This window comes from Apium graveolens, chromosome 2 (genome assembly GCF_009905375.1).
Source record: "Apium graveolens cultivar Ventura chromosome 2, ASM990537v1, whole genome shotgun sequence".
NCBI classification, from domain to species: domain Eukaryota; kingdom Viridiplantae; phylum Streptophyta; class Magnoliopsida; order Apiales; family Apiaceae; genus Apium; species Apium graveolens.
This window is the reverse complement of record NC_133648.1, coordinates 16,969,853-16,991,838: the sequence shown is the minus strand read 5'-3', so window position 1 is coordinate 16,991,838 and position 21,986 is coordinate 16,969,853. Positions and strand designations below refer to the sequence as shown.

The 21,986-nt window shown below is 31.7% G+C and overlaps 1 protein-coding gene across 1 annotated transcript; it reads right to left on the bottom strand.

Moving 5' to 3' along the window:
* Positions 1–1,311: 1,311 nt before the first annotated feature.
* LOC141707047 (uncharacterized) lies at positions 1,312–6,579 on the bottom strand. The gene is made up of 6 exons (XM_074510014.1): positions 6,042–6,579; positions 5,835–5,958; positions 5,373–5,499; positions 3,547–3,583; positions 2,966–3,275; positions 1,312–1,541 (listed from the first exon to the last, which is right to left on the bottom strand). The coding sequence occupies exons 1-6, from the start codon at positions 6,222–6,224 to the stop codon at positions 1,465–1,467; spliced, it is 858 nt and encodes a 285-aa protein (XP_074366115.1). The 5' UTR covers positions 6,225–6,579; the 3' UTR covers positions 1,312–1,464.
* Positions 6,580–21,986: the final 15,407 nt, after the last annotated feature.

Genomic DNA, 21,986 nt, shown 5'->3' with positions numbered 1-21,986 from the left:
AATTGACTTATATTCTCTGTAAACTTTATTTATTTGTAAATTATATTAAAAATTTATTAAGTTACGTTAAATTAAGTAAAATAACATATGTATACTTTTATTTTGAAAAACTACTAACTACAATGTAAACTACTAACACGAATTGACTTCTATTCTCTGTGACTTTATTTTCTATAGCATTATTTTAAAAATAATTAAGTAATAGCAAATGACTTTAGTAACATTTATTAACTTTTAAACTGAAAATTATTGATTTAACGATCGTATTTGTTACTGTCCATCACAACGTTTATTTAAATTAAAAAATATATTTTAACAGTAACAGATTTATGAGCTGTATTTAGATTAAATTAAGTAATATAAAATTGTGTTTAATAACATCTATTTATTTTTAATTTGTAAATTAATTTTTATCGATAATTAAGTAATATTAAATAAACTATATTGAAACGGCTAATTATAAGATAATTATCAAATTATATTAATTAATATTAAATTATCTAAAGAACATATATTTGGTTCATAAAATAGAGATACAATTAATTTCACAAAAATAAAACTAATATGTTAGATTTCTATATCAAATAAAACAATGCAAAACTAGAATTATAGGGGAAAATTTCATAACTGATTCGATTCTTTTGAACCATATAACTATTTTTTGTAAGTAACAATTTAATATTTGATATTAATATATTAATTTTAATTTGTGTTTCGCACGAATTATGAATAATTCTCTACTAATATTAATTCGATATTTTTAGTCTCGAGTTGTTGCGCACGGGTTATCAACTATCTATAATAATAAGGATGCCAAATCTTGGTACACACTAGAAAATTATACAACTATTTTTAAAATTTTGTGTAATAAAATCTCAACTGACAAAAATTAACTTGTACTCTCTGTAAATTTTATTTTCCTTCAATTTTTATTTGTTGCTGAACATGTTAGTAAGTTAACATGTTAGATTTATATAAGTAAGTAATTAGGTGCATGCATAACTAGAACTATATGGTGAAATTTTAGAGTTATATTTAACTTTGATATTTTAACTACATATTTTAATAGCATTTTATATATTATATTTAGATATGTATTTTGCAGGGATTATCAATTTCAGTTTTATGTAAATAATAATGTGATACTATTATTTTTCATTTTGATCCGTGTTTATTTTTCATTTTGATCCGTGTTTCGCACGGGTTACCAACTAGTTTCTTCTAATGTGGTATGTTTAAGGAAATAATTGGACAACCATAGCAGACTGAGTGTGATATCAATGGACAACTTATTTGGTCACAGTAGCTTGGGATCAGTAAAAAAGAAAGTTCAATGTTGAAGAGATGGAAAAGAGTCTGAAGAAATTGATTTGTCAAGATTGTACAATTAGCACTTGGTTTTTTTTTGTTTCTCTCCTCCATGCATTGTATAATTTGATGGAGAGGGGTAGCGTCTTAAATTGCTTAGGTGTTTGGACTCTCAGAAGTTACTGCTCCAGCTTCTGTTTCCGTCGTTGAAGTATGCTGTGGAGTCTGTGGTTCTGAAACAAACAATTATAGTTTAGTACTGTTACATATGTGTGTCATACTATTAACAAAAAAAACAATTTAGCAAAAAGCTTAAACACCAAATAATCATAGTCATAAGTTTAGGATAAAAATATTTGTAATCAGTAACCAACCCATTAACGTCGGATTGATCAACTAACAACCCATCTATCATTCTGTTATGTTAGATCGGGTTTTTCGGGTTAAAAAGGGTTGGGTTTGATCGATTTACTCAACCCATATGCGGCCCTAGTCATAACGTCAGAAACAACTACACAGGACCATACAACAGACTTAGCAAGAAGTCTTATGATCAATTCGAAACAACTATATAGGACAATAAAATAACCAGGACTTGAGTCTGAAGACAAGTTAGCTATTATATCAAGTTATCTCAACTCGGAAATTTAGCTCTCGTCTCCTTTAGAGGAAGTCAAGAGTTGGATCCCCGGGTGTTTATAAGTTTATTTATCGGGGGGGGGGGGGGGGGGCCACTCGGAATTCTATTTACATACAGGATACATAAGACAACAAGGGCTAAGGAAAGTATGATCCAATAATTGGTCACAGACTCACAGTCACAGCAAGCAAGAGTAAATGTGATCAAGTTATATATATAGATATATGAGAGAATACAATAGGATCGAGAGTAAATAAGATTTGGATGGTGGTCCATGATATATTGAGCTACATATATTTATAACTAAGGTACGGTCCATGTCTGGTGACTGCAGTGACTGTGAATGTAGCTAGGATAGGCAGTAGCTGAGGACTAATGAGGGGAACCAATCCCAATTAGAGTAGCAGAAAGTCTAATCTTATTTGAAGGGATGGGGGGTGGACAAGCATATATATGTATAAAATACAGCAATGCACTCCACTGATTCTTGAGAATGAATGTGAGTGTAGGTTTGTATAGACACAAACTTACAGTATCAAATCCACATGCAGTCACTGTTAGTGTGCGACTGCTTATCTGGCTAGCATGGTTTTTAAACACAAGGGCCACTCATAGGTCACAGCAGAGCATAACCCAGACAGCTCATTTCACATGCCTTAGCCCCTCTTTACTGGCCCCCCACCTTCCCCTCCATGCATGTTACTCCTCTGTTCCCCCCCCCCCTCTTATTATTCTTTTTCACCACCACTATTTATTACATTTATAACTCTTACTACTTATTTTCCCGATTAATTAGGCTTATCTGTCTTACGAATGAGTATATGTTGTTAACAAATCTCGGGGTGAGCAAGAATCGAACTGGGACAACGGAGTTAAGATCTTTACCATTATACGAAATGATTTGGACGACATTAAGTTGTCAGCTCTTCTAAAACCTTAACATACCAAGTATTAAGAGGACTTAAACGGATGATACATTTTCGACAAAAATAAGTGGTGCGTGGAAATAATACGTACCTGGAGTAGGAGGGGGGAAAGGTTGCCTTGTAGGTTGAAGTAAAAGAGGAGGTGGGGGAGCAGCAGGGTAACTAGGAAAAGAGGAGGAGGGATCATGGTGGTGCTGCATGTGTGTAAGATGATGATAGTAAGGATAAGATTGTGGTGGGGGAATTCTCTGAGCACCAGTATATAATGTTCCCCTTGCAGCTTGCATTGAGTATCCATAATAATACGGTGAGCCCATTGCTGAAGATCCTATTCCTACTCCATACGGCTGATGATAATATTGTGCCTGCTGCTGCTGCTGAAGCTGTGGATTGTACATGCCCTGCATTCATGACCATTTCTATAATTAATTTTCATTGCTTCATTTTTTGTTTCTAATTTTACTTTTTACATGTTTCCTCGTCAAATAAATAAATCAGATCAGGTATTAATGTCGTCACATGCCATGTATGTGTTTTTGGTCAAGAAGATCAATAGCAGTTAGCAAACATAACTTGAAGATCCTCCCATTCAAAGCAAAGGTTTGCTATGGATCTTATCAATTATGTAAGCAAAATATATGATACATATGCATGTTTCAGGAAGGAACTAACTTGGTGGTAGCCGTAATCAGAAGGGTAGGTTGCATACCTGCAAAACAATGTGAAACAAATTTCTTAAGATAAGTTGAAAACATGCATTCACAGGCACTAGAAAAAAATTGTTTCCAACTTTATTTTATGTAGATGATCATTCTGTCATTTAAATGTAAACTTTAGCATCAACTGTTTTTGTACAAATCTTGTAACTGTTCACTAGGAACATGATGTAGGGGTCCAACAGGAGTATATAATAATTCGAATTCACTTTCTCCATAAACTGAGAAACTAACACCAGTCATATTATAAGACCTAAGTTAAGGACTTTTTGAAAGTCTAAATCAGGATTGACTTGATTACAAAGGCACATATGTTTACATCTATGTCAAGTCCGGATCCTAGGGCTATTATTCAACGCGGGAAGTATACTGCAACAATTATCCGTTAAGATCTGACCTTTTATTGTACAGAACTAGGTAATGTATATCAACAACTGTCATTGTCGAGCATATAATACTTTTTCATGTTACAGAGAAGTTAATTGTTTCCTTTCTAATACATAAAGATCAAAACTGTAACCATGCAACTGTAGATATGGGCAGCATACAAACACATACATACATAATTTAAGGACTGTAAAGTTACAATAATTGTGGCAGCGCTGTTTTTCTCAGATCATGTTCGATAAAAGGCCACACTGTCTGATAATTTTTTATTTATCTTGTGTCAGTGTTACATTGTGATTGTGGCTGTTATTTATATTTGGTCAAACGGCGGGTCTGTGTCTGTGATGTGTTTAAGATGGGATATATAATTAAGTATAGAACATTAAAATATAGTACTACTACAAAATCACAGAATCCATCTGTAAGCCTGCATAGGTGGCTAACATGGTAATATATACACTAATTATATGAAGCTCATCTGCAGAAAGATGACAAAATAGTATTCCAGATGTATAATGTATTGCTACTGGTGATGAGTTTTGGATTTATGCAGATAACAAGGTGGTAATGCAGGAAAAACTGTGGGAGCTGGGGATATAAATCTATATTTTAATAGTTATCCAGATTAAATTTATGTACCACACATACGTATATGAGTTCGTGTCCCTGACCGATAATTATTTCAACACCGCACAAGGGGACGAGGCATAACTTTGACTTGTTTTAATGTGAATACATGAGATATTCATTTATCCACGAAAAGTATGTTACAACAAGCATCCGTCCAAGACCGAACTCTACATATATATAACACATAATATTGGCTAGTTGCGGGTACGAATTGATCAGTAGAGCTACACAATGACACAAGCACATGGGGTATAGTGGTTGATGACATTTGTTGAATATTGTCACACACACACATCTGTGATCTGTGTGTGTATTTACAGAGAGTTAGAGGTTATTGAATTATTGATCTGCCAATTTGCAAACTGCATTTATAAGAATTAACGAAATTTATGTATCCATCAGCCATAATTCATAAATGTGCCCTAAATTTTTTATGCAGAGGTGGGTTTTTTCATAAAAACCATTGAATTGCAAACTTAAATTCTTTCAGGGTAATTTTAGTAGTATTAAATTTGTATATTCACACACTTTATTTCAAGTTCTGGTATAGCAAAATGTCACTTTCATTTCCCACATTTCATTACTTTTAGATCTTTCCAGTTGTACTAGCCAGTGTTTAATATATGGCATTTCAGTACTGCCATAGACCTTTCCCTATCAGTGTTTACCATTTACAGTATAATTATAAAAAGAGAAAAAAATATTAGTCAAAAATTAAAGTTGGTTTATGAACTGAAAAAGAGAAAATAGAATAAAGAAGCTTACCCATATGGTGGATAAATGACAGGAGCTGGTGGTGGGGGTAGTGGTGGAGCTAATGCTGCCGGTACTCCACTATAGGATGATGATGCTCCTTGAGGAACTCCTTCTCCATGATATCCTTGTCCTCTTCCTACATTTTACGGTCCAAAATTTTATATATACTTCGAAAAATTGCAGCAAGATATATAGAATGCAAGAACCACAAGAATTTGCGGAAATAATCATTTTATATTAATAATATTTGACCAGTTACAAGTTGCTGCTATGCAAATTTATCCTCTTGGTTTATCCATAGATCACATACTTCCCATCAACCACATTGCCTTTCATTAAGGTTTCAAAGTTTTTTACTCTACTTGTTACCGGATATACTGAGTATGTTTGGTTTGTTAGTTACCAGCAAATCAATGTACTAACAACTATTTTGTTAATGGATGTGTAGTATAAGAGTAACGTTGTACAAACCTCGAGGCGGCGAAGGTCGAGGCCGGCCAAGGGAAGCAATGTTACAATTTGCTTTTCTTCCATCAATCACAGGGTTTGGTTCAGCGCAAGCTCGTCTAGCAGATTCAGCATCACGAAAAGTCACCTGTTGATCCAAATTTTATTTTCAGTAATTAACCAAATATTAATCATGTGCAGCAATGCTACAAATGTAATGTATGAACTTACAAATCCATATCCTTTAGATTTTCCAGTATTTTTATCAGTGATGATAACAGCTTCAAGAATCTCTCCGAACTGCTCAAAATATTCGCGCATTACATCCGTATGCGTCTCCCAAGCAAGTCCGCCAACAAAAACTTTAGTAAATGTGGTGTCTCCGAACGGTGATCGATAATGCTGGTACGCCATAACATCTAATCAAGAATCAGATGCATGTACTGTTTCGATAAACATTCGTGCATTTGTATCATGAATATCGAAACCAGAAGAGCAACAACGCGAAGAACTTCTGTTAAGCTCTGCTGTTCTGTTGTGTTATGTGGTTAATAATATTGATGTGGTGTTATAAGGTAGGTTTTTGACTAGTTGAAAAAATAAAAGAAAAAGGGAAAAAGAAATGAAATCCGACAGTTGCAAACTAGAATTTGCTGGACAGGGTGGGGGGTGGCTTTTTTTGTATAACGAATGACAGCTAGCTAAAACTGCTTGCCTGCATCAGTAGCTTACCTGGTGGGATTAATATGACCAATATTCTTATAATCCCTCAACAATTAGCGGTTATTTGAGTCACTTTGTAAAGCCCTTGTTATCCTTTTTTTTAAAGGCAACTTATTGGATTCGAGCTGTTTGCGAGAATATTGGTTAGTTGCCCATTTTAACAAATCGTTTGAATTCAATATGATATGTTAGCCAGCACAAGTTCATGTTATAAAAAATACAGACTTCCCAAATATTTTCCCGAAATAACATGTCATGACACATGTCAAATTTTGATTTTAAATTTATATTTATATACACTTGATCCCATATTATTATTAAAGAAAATTATCATTTATATTTATACATGATACATCATTACTTAACGTAAATTTGGGGGGAAAATTTGGGATCACTAGCATTTCTCAAGATCAATATCATTGCGAGAGAATCATAATTGCAAATTAAGTTGGAGTCAGAAATATTTTCGTACAAGATTCGGAAAATCACTGATTTTAATAAAATTAAATGGGAAGTTTAAAAATATACCCAGGGCTAGCCTCAAATTTCTCGACTAATTATGCATCAAATTAAAAACGTAGCAATTTATCAATTGCTTATTGTTATGCCTCAAAGTACTTTAGTAATTATGTATCGAGTTAAAATTAGAGTTAATTTCATATTGCACCCCAATGCTTTCAGGTAAATGCAGATGTGGCACAGAACTTATGAAATATACAATCAACATCCCTCTACTGTTAGACCCCCAACATAAAACAACCTTTAGGCAGATCCCCGTTATTGTTGACCGTGAAGTAACAGTCAACCGGGGTTAATAAGGGAAATAGACCATGTAACGGTCATTTCTGCTTGTATATAAACATGTAAGTATTTTTCTGAGTGAAATTCAATTGTTCTCATCTAATTTCTGAAGCAGAAGTGTTGGTTATGGCTGGAAGATGTGTATGCGGCAGTTGGATCATCGAACAAACAGCATGGACGGAAGCAAATCCAGGGAGGCGATTCATCACCTGTTCCGATCGAAGGTGCAACAGAACATTCCGGTGGTTGGATGCTCCAGTTTTCGATCGAGCTCAAGTGATTATTTCGGGCTTGATTAGAAGGATTAATCGTTTGGAAGCTGATAATAAAGCTTTGGAAATGGCTTTGGAATCACAAAGAGAGGAAAAAGTAGCTGCTTGTTTTAATTGTTCATGGAGCATGGCCATGTTGATTTTAACCTGGGTTGTAATTTTTACAATTGTAATGTTTAAGAAAGAGGATGATGGAGAGATGTAATATTTATGTATTTGTTCACATGTATTTTTATCTATGATCAATGACAAGTATTGGTGTATTTTTAATTTTTTTTAAGCATCAAATATAAACTACAGAAAGATAACAATGTCAAATATCTTAGCAAAAGTCATTGAGATTAACGTATTAAGCATCCACAGTCATGTTACACAATATGAAATGATCCAAAATAGCAGATTTAGTAGCAGATAGACAAACAAAAAATGGTCCAAACAAAATATGGTCCAAACGAACTTAGAATGCAGTGAAATAAGAGTCCTAATCAACTACTTCTTCTCAAGTAGTTTTCTTCTTCTCGCGGCAGCAACTTCCAATTTTTTTAAGGTAGTGACTGATACTTCAAGCCCCTCAATAGCTTCACACTGAACATTCATTGCTCCCAACTTAGAAGGATGTTTAAATGGCTTCATAATACCACCATGTGAAATGGTCTTCTTAGTCTCCGGGCTTTTCTTCTTACTCTCCGGGCTTTTCTTCTTACTATCCGGGCTTTTCTCTTCTTCTTTATCCTTTTTCTTTTCTTTTAACTCTTCTTCTGACTTCTTCAGAGATTCTTCAAGGGCTGCTTTCATGATCTCATCTTCTTGTTATTTTTTCAGGCGTGCATCCCTTTTTTTAATTGCCAAATCGACTTTCTGAAATAACAATGTCAGTTTTTAATACATTTGTTAGTGAGGTAAATGTAATAGTTAGTAGTGATTGTACAAACCTTTGATTTGCAGGTCCTGGTGTTGTGGCCCTCTTCTTTGCAGTAAAAACACCTGGCAATCTTCTTAACAAGCCCTACTTCTTCAGCCCCGTAGCCTTCTTCAAGCTCCCTCTCAGGGTCCAATTTCTAGTACAATAATAATACAACATAGAATAATAATGCAACATACAATAATAATGCAACATACAAGATTTAAGTTAAAGGTTACCTGTTTTTTGCATGTCCTAGAGTTATGACCAAATTGTTGACAGTTTCCACATCTGAGAGAAGTTTGTTTTCTTTTGAGCATTGTAGGGTTATTATGCCTTGCCTCAACAACCATATCCTTATTCTTCTTTCTGTTCTTTTTTGGCCTTCCAGGTGCAATTCTGACCAATGGAGGTAAAGGGAGGTCCACACTTTCATCCACCTTCTCCCAATATTCCTCTCCATTAATTGGCTCCAAGACATGGTTGTATACATTAAGATATGTGGATCTTTTGTAACACTCATGAATGTAATCACATGGGTTATCTTTTTTAAATAAAATGCAGGCACATGCATGAAAATATGGAATGCCTGTCAACTGCCATTTACGACAAGCATAAACATGCTTCTTCAGGTCTACTGCCATTTCATGTCCTCCTGCACTCATGGTCACATGATATTTATCTCCCCCATTCCACACTGGTGTTGCTCTAGTTGCAACTTTCATAGCTCTACAAGACAGAAAAATAATTTTTTTAAATAACTTTGATCTACTTGCAACTGTCATAATACAGTTTAAAGAGAAGAGTGCAAGAGAAAAGTAAACATCACTTACTTGTCCAGTTTTTTTAAAGCATGTGTACAAAAAATGGTGTTCCTCCTCTCAAACTTGGTCTTTCTTCTTTGAATCCTTTGCATACAAGACAGGTGAATAGACTTGAACATTGTTAGAATACCCATTTCCCTAAATGGATTGATTGCATTGTTGAAGATCTCGCAATTGTTATTGACAAAAGTATCACACTTGCAAATATCTCTAAAAGCACATCTACTCCATTGGGAGCTAGGTTTCTGAGCTAACCATGTGTATGCTTTTAAGTGCAACTGTTAACAATAGAGTAAAATAAAATCAATGCAAGTGCAACAATTATATGCTGAGAACTTTTAAATGCAAGTGTGAGGAAATACCTTTTTCAGATTTTCCATGTGCTTATTAAAAAAGTATTCACTGGTTGACTTGGCAGCTGCCCAAAGTGCTCCTCTAATCCCAACCCCATTGTACACATTAGAGAGGTTATTGTATAAGTGCATCACACAAAACCTTTTCTCTGCTGCTGGGAAGTACTTTTCCAATGCATTTACTAAACCCTAAATAGAAATGTGCAGTGAAGAAGTTAATATACAACTACTTGACCAAGTGCATTAAAAAGACTCAACAACTTAAAAATACTCATTACCTTCTGCCTATCTGAGATGAATGTATAGCCCCCATCATTTTCAATCCTAAGGTCTTCTTTAAGCAAGCTTAAAAACCAATCTCAGCTTTGTCCATTTTCTGCTTCTACCTGGGCCCATGCCACAGGATACATCCCATCATTGGGATCTGTGGCCACAACGCTCAACAGAATCCCCTTGAAGGGTCCTTTTAAGTGACACCCATCTAACCCAATTAAGGGTCTACAACCTGACAAGAATCCAGCTTTTAGAGGGCCAAGACATACATAAAACCTTTTTAATCTTCTACCTTCTACTCCAGCTTCAGCAGGCTCTGTCATGAGTTTGACAGTTGTATCTGGCATGGTCTTCATAAGTTCATTTCCATAACTGTACAACTTTTTAAATTCTTGCTCATGATTACCCAGAATTTTCTCTTTTGCTTTCCTCATGGCCCTGTAAATCATAGAATAAGCAACTGAACACTTTAAGTCATTCACTACTTGTTTATGGAATGATGATAATTTCCATGTTGGATTTAGTCTGATCTGATCTTCATAAGCATTTGCAATCCATGTTGAGTTCACTTGTTTTTGTTCCCAGGTGGGTGTACATGTGTGCACATTCATCAGAGTCTTGATTTGAATATTGGTTGACCTCTGTTGCATGATACCATAGCATTTCCAACCACAAGGAGGTTCACAAATCCACTTTATTTTGTCCTTCAAGTTCTTTTTCAACTTAATTGGTCTCTGGTGCACTATAGCATGTTTCCTAACAGAAGCTCTGAACATTTGACCACTACTAAACACCATCCCAAGTTGAAATTGAGGATCATCCATATCATTAGCCTCATTGAATTCTGGATATTTGATTCCTTCTTCATCACATGATAAAAGGGCCATCCTTTCTTCATTGCTGTCATATGCACCTTCAGAACTTTCACTCTCATCATCAAACATTAAATCTTCATTTCCTACATCACCCTCTTCATTGGCTTCATCATCTCCATTATCTCCATTTATACCTTTCTCACCCTGTTCAATGGCTTCATCATCTCTATTTGTAACTTTCTCTTCATTTGCTTCATTTGCACCATTCTGACCCTCTTCATTTGTTTCATTTGCACCATTCTGTCCCTCTTCATCTGCATTGGGATCACCCTCAGCTTGATCACATTCATCAGGACCATCTAACACAACAAGGGTGTCTGGCGTGTTTTTAAATAAACCCTGGTTCAATAAAACCATATAATTGTTAGCTAATTGTTAACATCTAAAACAAGCCATGTACACAGTGCATAATAAAACCACAAATTCTTAAATGTACTTACTCGTAACATGGAGTATCTACCCCTTTTCCTTGATCTATATGGAGGGTTAGGAGGGGGCACTCTTCTCCTTCTTCTAGCAACAGGTGCTTCACTCTCAGTTGTATCAAGGTTCGAGGTGTCGGCATGAAAAGCAATTGGTTCATCTCCACTATTATGATCAACTCCCTGACTTGGTAATACATTTTCTTTCTCATCTTCCTGTCTCATATCCTCAACCCTCTGTTCTCTCTCATCCAATGCTAATTGCGTAAACGAGAAATCATAATCACACAAGCCATAAACTCCACTACTATTTGTTGTGTACATTGTGAATATTTCACTATACATATCAACAAACTCAGTAAAGTTCTCAACATCCTCATCACTCTCAACTAGTGTTATATTGGTATGATGCAGTGGTAGTCCCGAATATAAAAACCATATTCGAAAATTCTCTAAACCTAAGACACGGAATAATTCCTCTAACCTAGATAATGAAGCTTCGTCCCTAGGAATATAGTCAAAGTACGCGACACTTCCACCATCATATTTTTCTAGTCTTTCATCAAAATCTCCACCATAAAATAGTTGAACACTGAAGAATTCGGAACCCACTACGAAACAAAATAATATACAAATATACCAATTAGGGAAGATGACATTAAATATAATTTCTATTTTGAAACCCTAAAAAATATGATTTTTAATCTAACATTCAGGGACCATCGATATATCATACTATAAAGAGCATAAAACATATGTTCTACTTAATTACTAACATGCATACTTATAAACACCTCTCAAAGTATATATACGATCATAAATTAACACCAAAAGCAAAGAAAGCAGAGAATCGAGTAAGAATAGTCACCATATTTGTTGTTTGTATGACCGTAATGGGGCATTCCATCATCATCAGGAGCTCCGTCTTTCAGGGGTCTTAGTATGCCCCTCATTGCTGCTTACATTTAGGGTTTATGCTGAGAGTTAATTAGGTTAAATTCTGGGTTTTAATTAGATAGAAAACTGATTTGGGTTCATGTTGTTTTAATTCAGTATACAATACACACACCTATTTGACCGTTATTCACGGTCAAACATAACGTCAAAATCCCCAAATTGGATGACAGGGTGTTTAATGCCAGGTATCACATAGTTTATGGGTGCAGATTGTATAAATTTAAAGTTCTGTACTAATTTTGCACTAACCTGAAACCTATGGGGTGCAATATGATATTAACTCTTAAAATTATAGCAATATGTCAACTGCTCATCGTAACCAATCAGCGACTTATCAAACGAACATGCACACCTAAATTTGCATATATATACTTTTATATATTTAATAACGACACTCTCTTGTAGGGCTGTAAACAAATCGATTCGAGTCAAGTTTTTTTAAATGACTTTGAATTTGAGTTTTTTCTTAACGAGTCAAGTCGAACTCGATTAACTTATCGATCACATTTTCTTGTTTAAACTCGAGTTCGTTAACAACCAAGTCGAGTTCGAAGTATTCACGAACTTCTCGAATCGGATTGAACTCGAGTCGAGTTCTAGTTGGTCAACATTTTTTAAAGTTGTTTCAACGGTTAGACTAACTAGCTCTATAGCCCGTGTAATGCACGGGCATACTCTATATTACGTTAATTAAATTTTATTTTATAATTGTAATTGCTAATGGTATATTTATGTTATTTTCCAATGGATAAATGATATATTTATTTGTGTATGTGAGCATGAGTACTTGTGGTATGATTACAATGTTGTTGCGATTATTTTTTTTAATTACAATTATTGACAATATATGCATGTCGTTGCCCTGTGGATTGAGTACGTATTTGTTTGAATATATATGAGTTATTTTTTGGATGTGGTGATATTTGGGTTGAATGTATTCTTGAAAATTTGACTGAAACAATATATGTCAGAAGTGGTATTTCTTGTTGTCCACTGCTAATGGCGATCAATGTGGGTTGTTTTAAAAATATTTGTGGTATTTTTTGTTGTCCACTGCTAAAAGTGATTCATGGGGGTTACTGTAAAAGTGTTTGTGCTTATTTGAGAATACTGTAAAATATAGTTGTTTGTACATTTATAATTTTATTTTTTATTGTTATTTGAATATATATTCTTGACCTCAATAATTTTTCACATCTCTCATTCAATATTAACAAATACATAGTTCTGAACATATTAGGTTTCTTCTGGTTTCATTTGATACAAAAACATTACTAAGATTATCTACTTCAATCGCTGTCATTCTTTCAGGTTATGATGTGTAAGGTCGCAACTAAACATCAATATAAACCAACACGATCATATGTTTAATGAAGGTATGTGTGTCTGTATTCATTTTCTACGATACATTTCAAAAAAAAATAACACGTGAGAAATAGAATGGTCTATAACTCACTTTGGACGATTAAAGAGAATAATAACAAGATATCTTGGAGGTCGATTACTTATACATAACACAATCTTTAGCCAGTGTGATGCACGGCATTCTCTAAATATGTATAACATTTTGATTTGTTCATAATAATTCAATTTGTTTGTATGTTAAAAATGTGATTAAAAATATTTTATGTATTTGATGTGTTAAAAATGTGATTGATTAGTGATACAACACTTAGTGTCAATACAAGTTTGAATTGTACTTATACACACACACACACACACATATATATATATATACATATATATATATATATATATGAAAGTTCCTTAATCTTTCTCTAAATTTGAATTTATTTGTACCATAAAAATATAATAGTTAAAGTGACAATAGTATATATAATTTATCCAATTAGATGCATAAATAGTTCAATGCACATATGTATGCTCGATACGTAGTTTTTTCAGTTGACATCTAACTCATATCTTATTAATTATCAAATTTATAATATGAATGCGTGAATTATAAATGTTAATATTTAGAATTTCAAATTTAACTGAAATATCAAAAAGTACTTAATTTGAATTAGGTTTATGTTTGATATGTTTCTCTTGTATAATTATTGGATGATATATTATTATGAATAATATTATTGACAAAATATATGTATATATGGACTTAGTACTCAAACATAAATCTAAATCAAAATAAGTAGTTTTTGATATATATTTCAGTTATATTTAAAAATATAAATATTAATGGTGCATTAAATGAAAGAATAAATGTGAAATAAATATCATTAAATTATGAACGGACATGAAAATATGTATAATTTGTTGTTTTTTAGATTATTTTATGTGTTTATATTATAATTGCGATTAGATTATTTTTTGTGTCAAAAAGGTGGTTGATGAGTAAAAATTAGTAGACCGATCGAGTATTCAATTGGAGTATTCGCTTTTAAAATGCTAGACTGGTTCGAATAAGTACATATACATGTGTGTGTGTGTGTATATCTATGTATATATGTATATATAAATATGTATATGTGTATACTAATCATGTAAAATTAATAAATTTTAACAAATGATTATTTAGTTAAATAAATTTTACATTTACGTTAATGTATATATAAAGTACACAATGGTGAAGCATATTAATGATGCGTCAATTAATATATATTAATTATGAGCAACCAATATTATATAAGTAAATATTATATAAGTATTGATAGTCAACTAATAAATATTAATTGTGAGAATAAATGTAAAATAAATATTATATAGATATTAAGTAGGGACATAATAGTCATATAAATTAATTAACTCAACAAACTCGCTTGTTGTTGTATTATATATATATATAGTAGTTAATAGATTAATTAGCTATTAAGTATGTTTTAATAAAAAATAGTTATTAATGCGTAGAGAATTAAATATCTTATAATAATGGAGGTATTAATACGAAATAAATAGGATGGGGTTAAATTGTCTTTTTACATATTGGGGGGTATAACAGTCATTTTATTTGATTAAATTGTCTCATTGAAACCCCCACTTGCTCTATTTTATATATAATAGATATTATATATATAATAGATGAGCCTCGAATTAAAATAATTGTTAAGCCCAGCCCAACCATTATCAAGAGAAAAACACAGCCCACCCCAAATAGATGTACAACTTGCTTAATATTTACAGGTTTATGCACAAAACAATATCAATGGAGTAATCAATAGGAGAAGCTATTCAGTTCAATTCTTTTTCTTCAACTGGTATGTCTTATTTAGGCTCTGTTTGAGAGTGTTGTTGAAAACTGCTGTGATGTAAGAAAAAGTGTTGCTGGAAAAAATGTTGTCAGGAAAATTTAGATGACTGTTTGATAATTTTTTTATTTTATGCATATTTTGAGATATAATATGTAAAAATAATATTTTTGAGAAGGTTTGTTGGTGAAACTGATAGTTAATTCTTGCAAAAGCTGAAAACAGCTTTTTCCAAAAGCACGGGGGACGTGCTTTTACTAACAGCAGTTTTTTGACCAACAGCGTTTCTCCACACAACAGCTTTTAGAATTTATCAAACACTTTTCTAACAGTTTTTCGGCAAAAAACTGTTGTAACTGTCTGAAACAGTAATACCAAACGGGGCCTTAGTTACTTCACTTACTTTCCATATACATAACGCAGCATTAGATATGCACAAAAAACCCATCGAATCATGTTTTATCCATTCTTTAAAAAGTCCGGGTTTTTGGAAAAAAAATCAGGCCGGGATTTTTTAAAAATCGGGCTGGGCTTCTTAAGAAGTATAAGGCCCGTTTTAGCCCCGCGAGCCGGGCCGAACCGGGCTTTATCCGGGTTTTTTTATTTATAAAATAAAACTTATTTTTTATATTTTTTTAACTCGAACTATGAGTAGTTTAAATACCATAAAAAAATCTTGATAGACCAGAAGAGTAGTTTAGGCACCGAAATAAATAATTATTTTTAATATAATATATAAATAATCATATATACCTTAATTATTTCTAATATTATAACATAATAATTTAAATTTTTTAAAAAGTACTTCATATTTTCAAAATATATATAAAAAATCAGTTTTTTAATCAAGTTTTTCAAAATACCCGGGCTTTTATATAGTCGAACCCGACTTTTATCCGGAGTTTTTTAAATTCAGGCTTTGTTAAATCTGGGCTTTTATCCGGATTTTTTTATTTTATTTCAAAATTAAAAGGATTTAATAAAATCATTTTAGGGTTTAATATTTTTTTATGTATATTGCTTATCGAGTCGAGTTCAAATCGATTTTAACGAGTCGAGTCAATCTCGAGTCGAGTTTGAATCGACCACTTAAAAAACTCAGATCGACTCGATTAGCTTAACGAATATATTTTATTGTCGAGCTCGAGCTCGATTACTTGATGAGTCGAGTTAAACGAGTCGAGTCGAACCTAACGATCAGCTCGGTTCGTTTATAGCCCTGCTATCTTGTGTTGTACAAAGTTGAGGATGGAATATGTAATTTTCTTACATAGGCTTTTTCATTTTTATAAAGTTTTCGCATTCCTAAATTTGATTGTAGGTATTATTTTTTAGTCAGATTAACTACAATAAGTTCAAAATACAGGACTTCAAGGGAAAGAGAAGGTTCAAAATAAGTTATCGATCTTATGCATACATCTTTTTTTTATGCATACAATGCCGAAGTAAGCAACCCCGCACGGCTATTTTAGTAAACTGTCTATAAAAAAGTTCAGACTATAAGCTTTTATATAAGATATTCTACAGATTGATTGGGGATCGTTTTCTATATCTGATAACCCTAAAAAGGGAAGGTACACAGATTTATAAATTATAAAACATGATTTTAATAAAACATGATTTTATAATTTCTCTACAATCCATAATAATTTACACATAACAGTTATTTCTATATATATAAGTATCCTATCATATTAATCGCATACCAAATAAGCAAAAACCATTTAAACAATTATAAAGTTGATAAATCAAGAACAGCTCACTGGAGTCCCTGGTGAATGTTATGCCCTATTTCGACTTCCCCGTCGTCTTGGGCTCTGCAACTTCAGGCGTCTCAACGGACTATCTGTCGTTCCTTGCTTCTTCATTTTTATAATTATTATAATAGTAGATGTTTATTAGGTACTAAATCTATATGAAATTCAACTTAAATATATATATAAATTGTATGTTATCTTGTTATAGATTGCAGAGGTGAGGTTTTTAGTTTGCCATTAATGTATAAAGAAAAGAAATTTGTATATGAAAACTCAGAGAGAAAATAGCTAAGTATGTAATGGATTTTTTAAACTGATAAAAACACTGATGATTCTTTTGTTACAATTCTCCTCTTTTATAGAGGGAGAGATTTCTATTACATGATATGCTTTCCCGACATAATATTCTTTCTCTTTCCTTCTTTTTCTTTCATCCCTTCCTTTTTCTTTTCTTCTGTCTTATTTTTCAACTTTTGCAACTTTTTCTTCTGTCTTCTTTTTCAACTTTGCAACTTTTTCTTATGTCTTCTTTTTCTTCTGTCTTTTTTTTCAACTTTTGCAACTTTTTCTTCTGTCTTCTTTTATAATTTTTTCTGCTGACTTCTTTTTCAACTTTACAAATTTTCTTCTGTGCTTTTATTCTTCCTGCTTTCTCTTTTTATTTCGGCCACTCCTTTTGATGCATCTGTCTTTTGTCTTTTATCTGAAATTCCATGATTTTTTGGCTGTTTCTATTTGCTAATATATTACAGTCACCAATTTTTATTGGGCCGTAGAAATGTATATTACAGTCACCAATTTTCATTGGGCCGTAGAATCATATATTACAGTCACCAATTTTTATTGGGCCGTAGAAACATATATTACAGTCACCAATTTTCATTGGGCCATAGAATCATATATTACAGTCACCAATTTTCACTGGGCCATAGAATCATTTTCTAATATTTTATGGTCACCAAATTTGTTTGGGCCATAAAATTACCTTAGTATTACATGTTGAAATAACAGGAATTATTACAATCTTACTCGAAAGGATTAGAGCATGCTTCTTCCTTTACTAAGGGTTTTAAAACTACTACAGTCTTCTTCCTTTGTCCTGTAATAATAGCCTTGAAAAACTCCTTGGTTTGTGGTGCATGATTGTAGTTTCCACATCTTATCCTGTTATGCATACCTGCTAAATCACTTGTATCTGTTTTCAACACATCATTATTATAATATAATGTTAGTATTTCTTCTACGTCTCCCTTCATACTTGTTCCTAATACACATGTCTTCTTTCCTTTTATAAGATCTTCAAGTTTGGATTTTATAACTGATAATCCAATTACTCTTTTATTTGACATCCATTCTTGAAATCCTTCTATTGTGCATGGCATAGGAGACTTGAGACTAGTATTATCGCCTTCTATAGTAGTATTTCTACCATACTTGAATATCTGACATATTATTATTGGTTTTCCTACAAAGTCGGTACAAGCATCAAATACTTGTATTCCATATATTCCACCTGATCCATATGATTGCATCATTGCACTAACGCTTTCAACTATTAGTGGTGAAAGTTTTGATATGCTTCTTAATGTTTCATCAACCATGATTTTATCAATAAATCCCAACATTAATAAGCTTTCTAACACTTTAGGATCAGCATCTTCTTTGCAGATATACCTTGGATATTTACTAAACTTTCCAGTTCTGAGGATGGTATTGTTGGATTTGTAGTCATAAAATTTTGTTATCTTTTCAAAGGCTTCTATATATTCTTTTGGGTATTTAATTCTGTCTGATATAGAAACTTGAAGTTTTGGTTGTTCTTGTTTGGATATTTCTGTTTGGGTAAGGGTTGATATTGTAGGAGTTGTAGCTAGTCTTGATACAAAAGTTTGGGGTGTAATATTTTTGGTAAGCTTTATAGCTCCTTCAAGATTTTTTATAAGGTTATTAACTTCTTGGGTCAAGGTTGCAATTTGTTCATTCTTCCTCTTGATTTCTTCTGGTATCATTTCCATCGGTTGGATATTTTTGTTATCCCGGTCCATTTTCTCTACTAAGAAAATCTGCAAGAACATTTTTAGTACCTGATATATTTTTAATAATAAAATCATAACAACTAAAGAATGTTTGCCAATTTCTTCTCTTATTTAATTTTGGTAAAGGGTCAATTTTATTGAATATAAATGATCTTACTTGAGTGTTATCTGTTCTTACAACAAATTTTACAGGTAATAAATGATAATGAAATCTTTTAATTCCTAATTTTACCGCTAATAATTCCTTTTCATTAATATGATAATTCTTTTCATTGGGTTTCCAAGTTCCAGTTGCATATCCACGTACTAAAGGGTTTTCTTTATCAATATCATCTTTTTCAAAAGCTACTAATATTGCTCCCTATCCTATATCGCTAGCATCTGTAAATAATTCTAATTGATCGGTATCTTTGGGTAATCGAAGTTTAGGTAAATTTTCTACCTTTGTTTTTAGTACTCTTATTGCATTTGTATGATTTTCTTTCCACTCAAAAGTTTTATTTTTCTTTATTAAGTCTTGTAGTGGTTTTCTTAATTTTGGTAAATCTTTTATATAATCTGAAGCGTAATTTACTATTCCTAAGAATTGTTGTACTTCTTTTTTATTTTCTAAAGTTTCTTTAAAATTCTTTATTTTTGTTGAAATATGTTCTTGTAATTGAATTCCTTCAGAATCTATAATATATCCTAAATATTCTATTTTGTGTTTAAATATTTCTGATTTATTTTCTGATAATAGGATTCCATGTTTTCTAATAGTTTGAATAAATATATCTAGATGTTTCGAATGATCTGTTAAATTGTCACTAAATATTAATATATCATCAATATATACTAGAATAAAATCATTCATTTCTCTAAATATTTTATCCATTCTTCTTTGGAATATTTGTGGGGCTGTTCTTAATCCAAATGGTAGTACTATCCATTCATAATGCCCTTGTGGTACACTAAATGCTGTTAAACATCTAGATTCCTTAGTTAATTTTATTTGCCAGTATCCGCTTTTACAATCAAATTTACTAAACCATTTTTTATTACTTGTTTGGTTTATTAAATTTCTTTTATATGGTAGGAAATATCCATCAAATATAGTCTTTTTATTTAGTTCTCGATAATCTATTACCATTCTAGCTTTTCCTCTTTTTACTTTATTATGATTTCTTACTAAAAACGCTGGGCTACTATGCGGACTTTTACCTTCTTGTATTAGTCCTAAGTTTATTAATTCTTTTATTTGAACTCCTAACTACTTTATTGGTCTGTTTCTAATTATATCATTAGGATTTATTAGTTTTATTTCAGCGTATATTTTTTCTTTTTCCCATAACTTCATTGGATGTTCTCCAAAATTTATTTCTAAGGCTTTTAAATATTTTTGTTTTAATAGTTCTAAATTAGTTTTTCTTTCTGCTTTAATATTACTTATTTCTATTGATTTTACAGGTACTATTCTTTTTAATACTATCCATTTTTCGCAAGGTGTTAACAAACTTATCCTGTCTTGTTTTATTATTTGAGTTTTAAAAGAATCTAAAAAGTTATTTCCTAATAATATTTGTTGTTTCATATTATTTTCTTGGTATATTATAGGTAACCTAAATCTTGTTTTTCCTAATATAAATCTTACATTTTCAGCTATTATATCTATCTCTTTTTAATGGTTATTGAATCCTGTTACAATTATTCTATTTTTAGTACGTTTCCATTTGTGTTGAGTAAATACTTCTTCTTTAGCTAAACAGATATCTGCTCCGCTATCTATAAATATATTTTATTTTATATATTTAGTGGGTTTATATTCTACTTGTGCTTCAATATATATTGCTACCATTTTATTCTATTCAGTATTTAAACTTTCATCATCACTGTCATTTTCATTTATATAATTTATTTCTTCTGGTTATGTTTCACTTATATAAAATACTTCTTCATCATACCAGTTATTATTATCTTCTCTTATATAATTTAATTTCATTATTAATTCGGTAGTATCTATATATTTTACTCCCTTTTATTGTAATTTAGGACACTTATTTTCATAATGTCCTTTTTCATTACAATTCCAACATTTACAATCCGCTATTTTTGTTTTATTTCTTTTTCTAAACTTTCTCTTATATCTAAATCTCTTTCTATTTTCAGGAGTATTTCTATATTTTTAAAATTTTCTTCTTTTAAATTTTCGATTAAATGGTCTATAAGGTCTATAAGTTTTATTTTGTTTTTTATAATATTCATTTTGATTATTATAATCTATTTTTCTATATTTCCTATATTTCTTTCTAGTTTTATAATTTTGATTATTACATCCAAATATTAATTTTTTCTCTGTGAAATTACAGATTTTTTTAATCCTTGTTTTTTATCCTTTCTAATTCTCTGTTGAATTCTATATTCCTCACATTTTTGAGTTAAATGTGCTCTTAATAATCTAATTCTTTCTCCTAATGTATTTTCCTTATGTTCTAAATTGTTATATTCTTTAGTTATTTTGGTATTATAAGGTGAAGGTAAATGATCATAATATAGTTGTTGATATACAAAGCTTTCATTAGGTAAAAACTTAGCTTCATAAAAGAATTTAGTAAAACTTATAGTATATTCTGGTAATTTACTAATCCTACAACATTTCATATTATTTAGATACATTGTTATCTCTAATTTTCTTTCTACTGTTATATTTTCTTGAGCTACAAACCATCTTTCTCCCATTAATTCTCTTTTTAATACTATATCAAATGCGTTTAACGTATCTTTCCAGCTTCTAGCATATGTT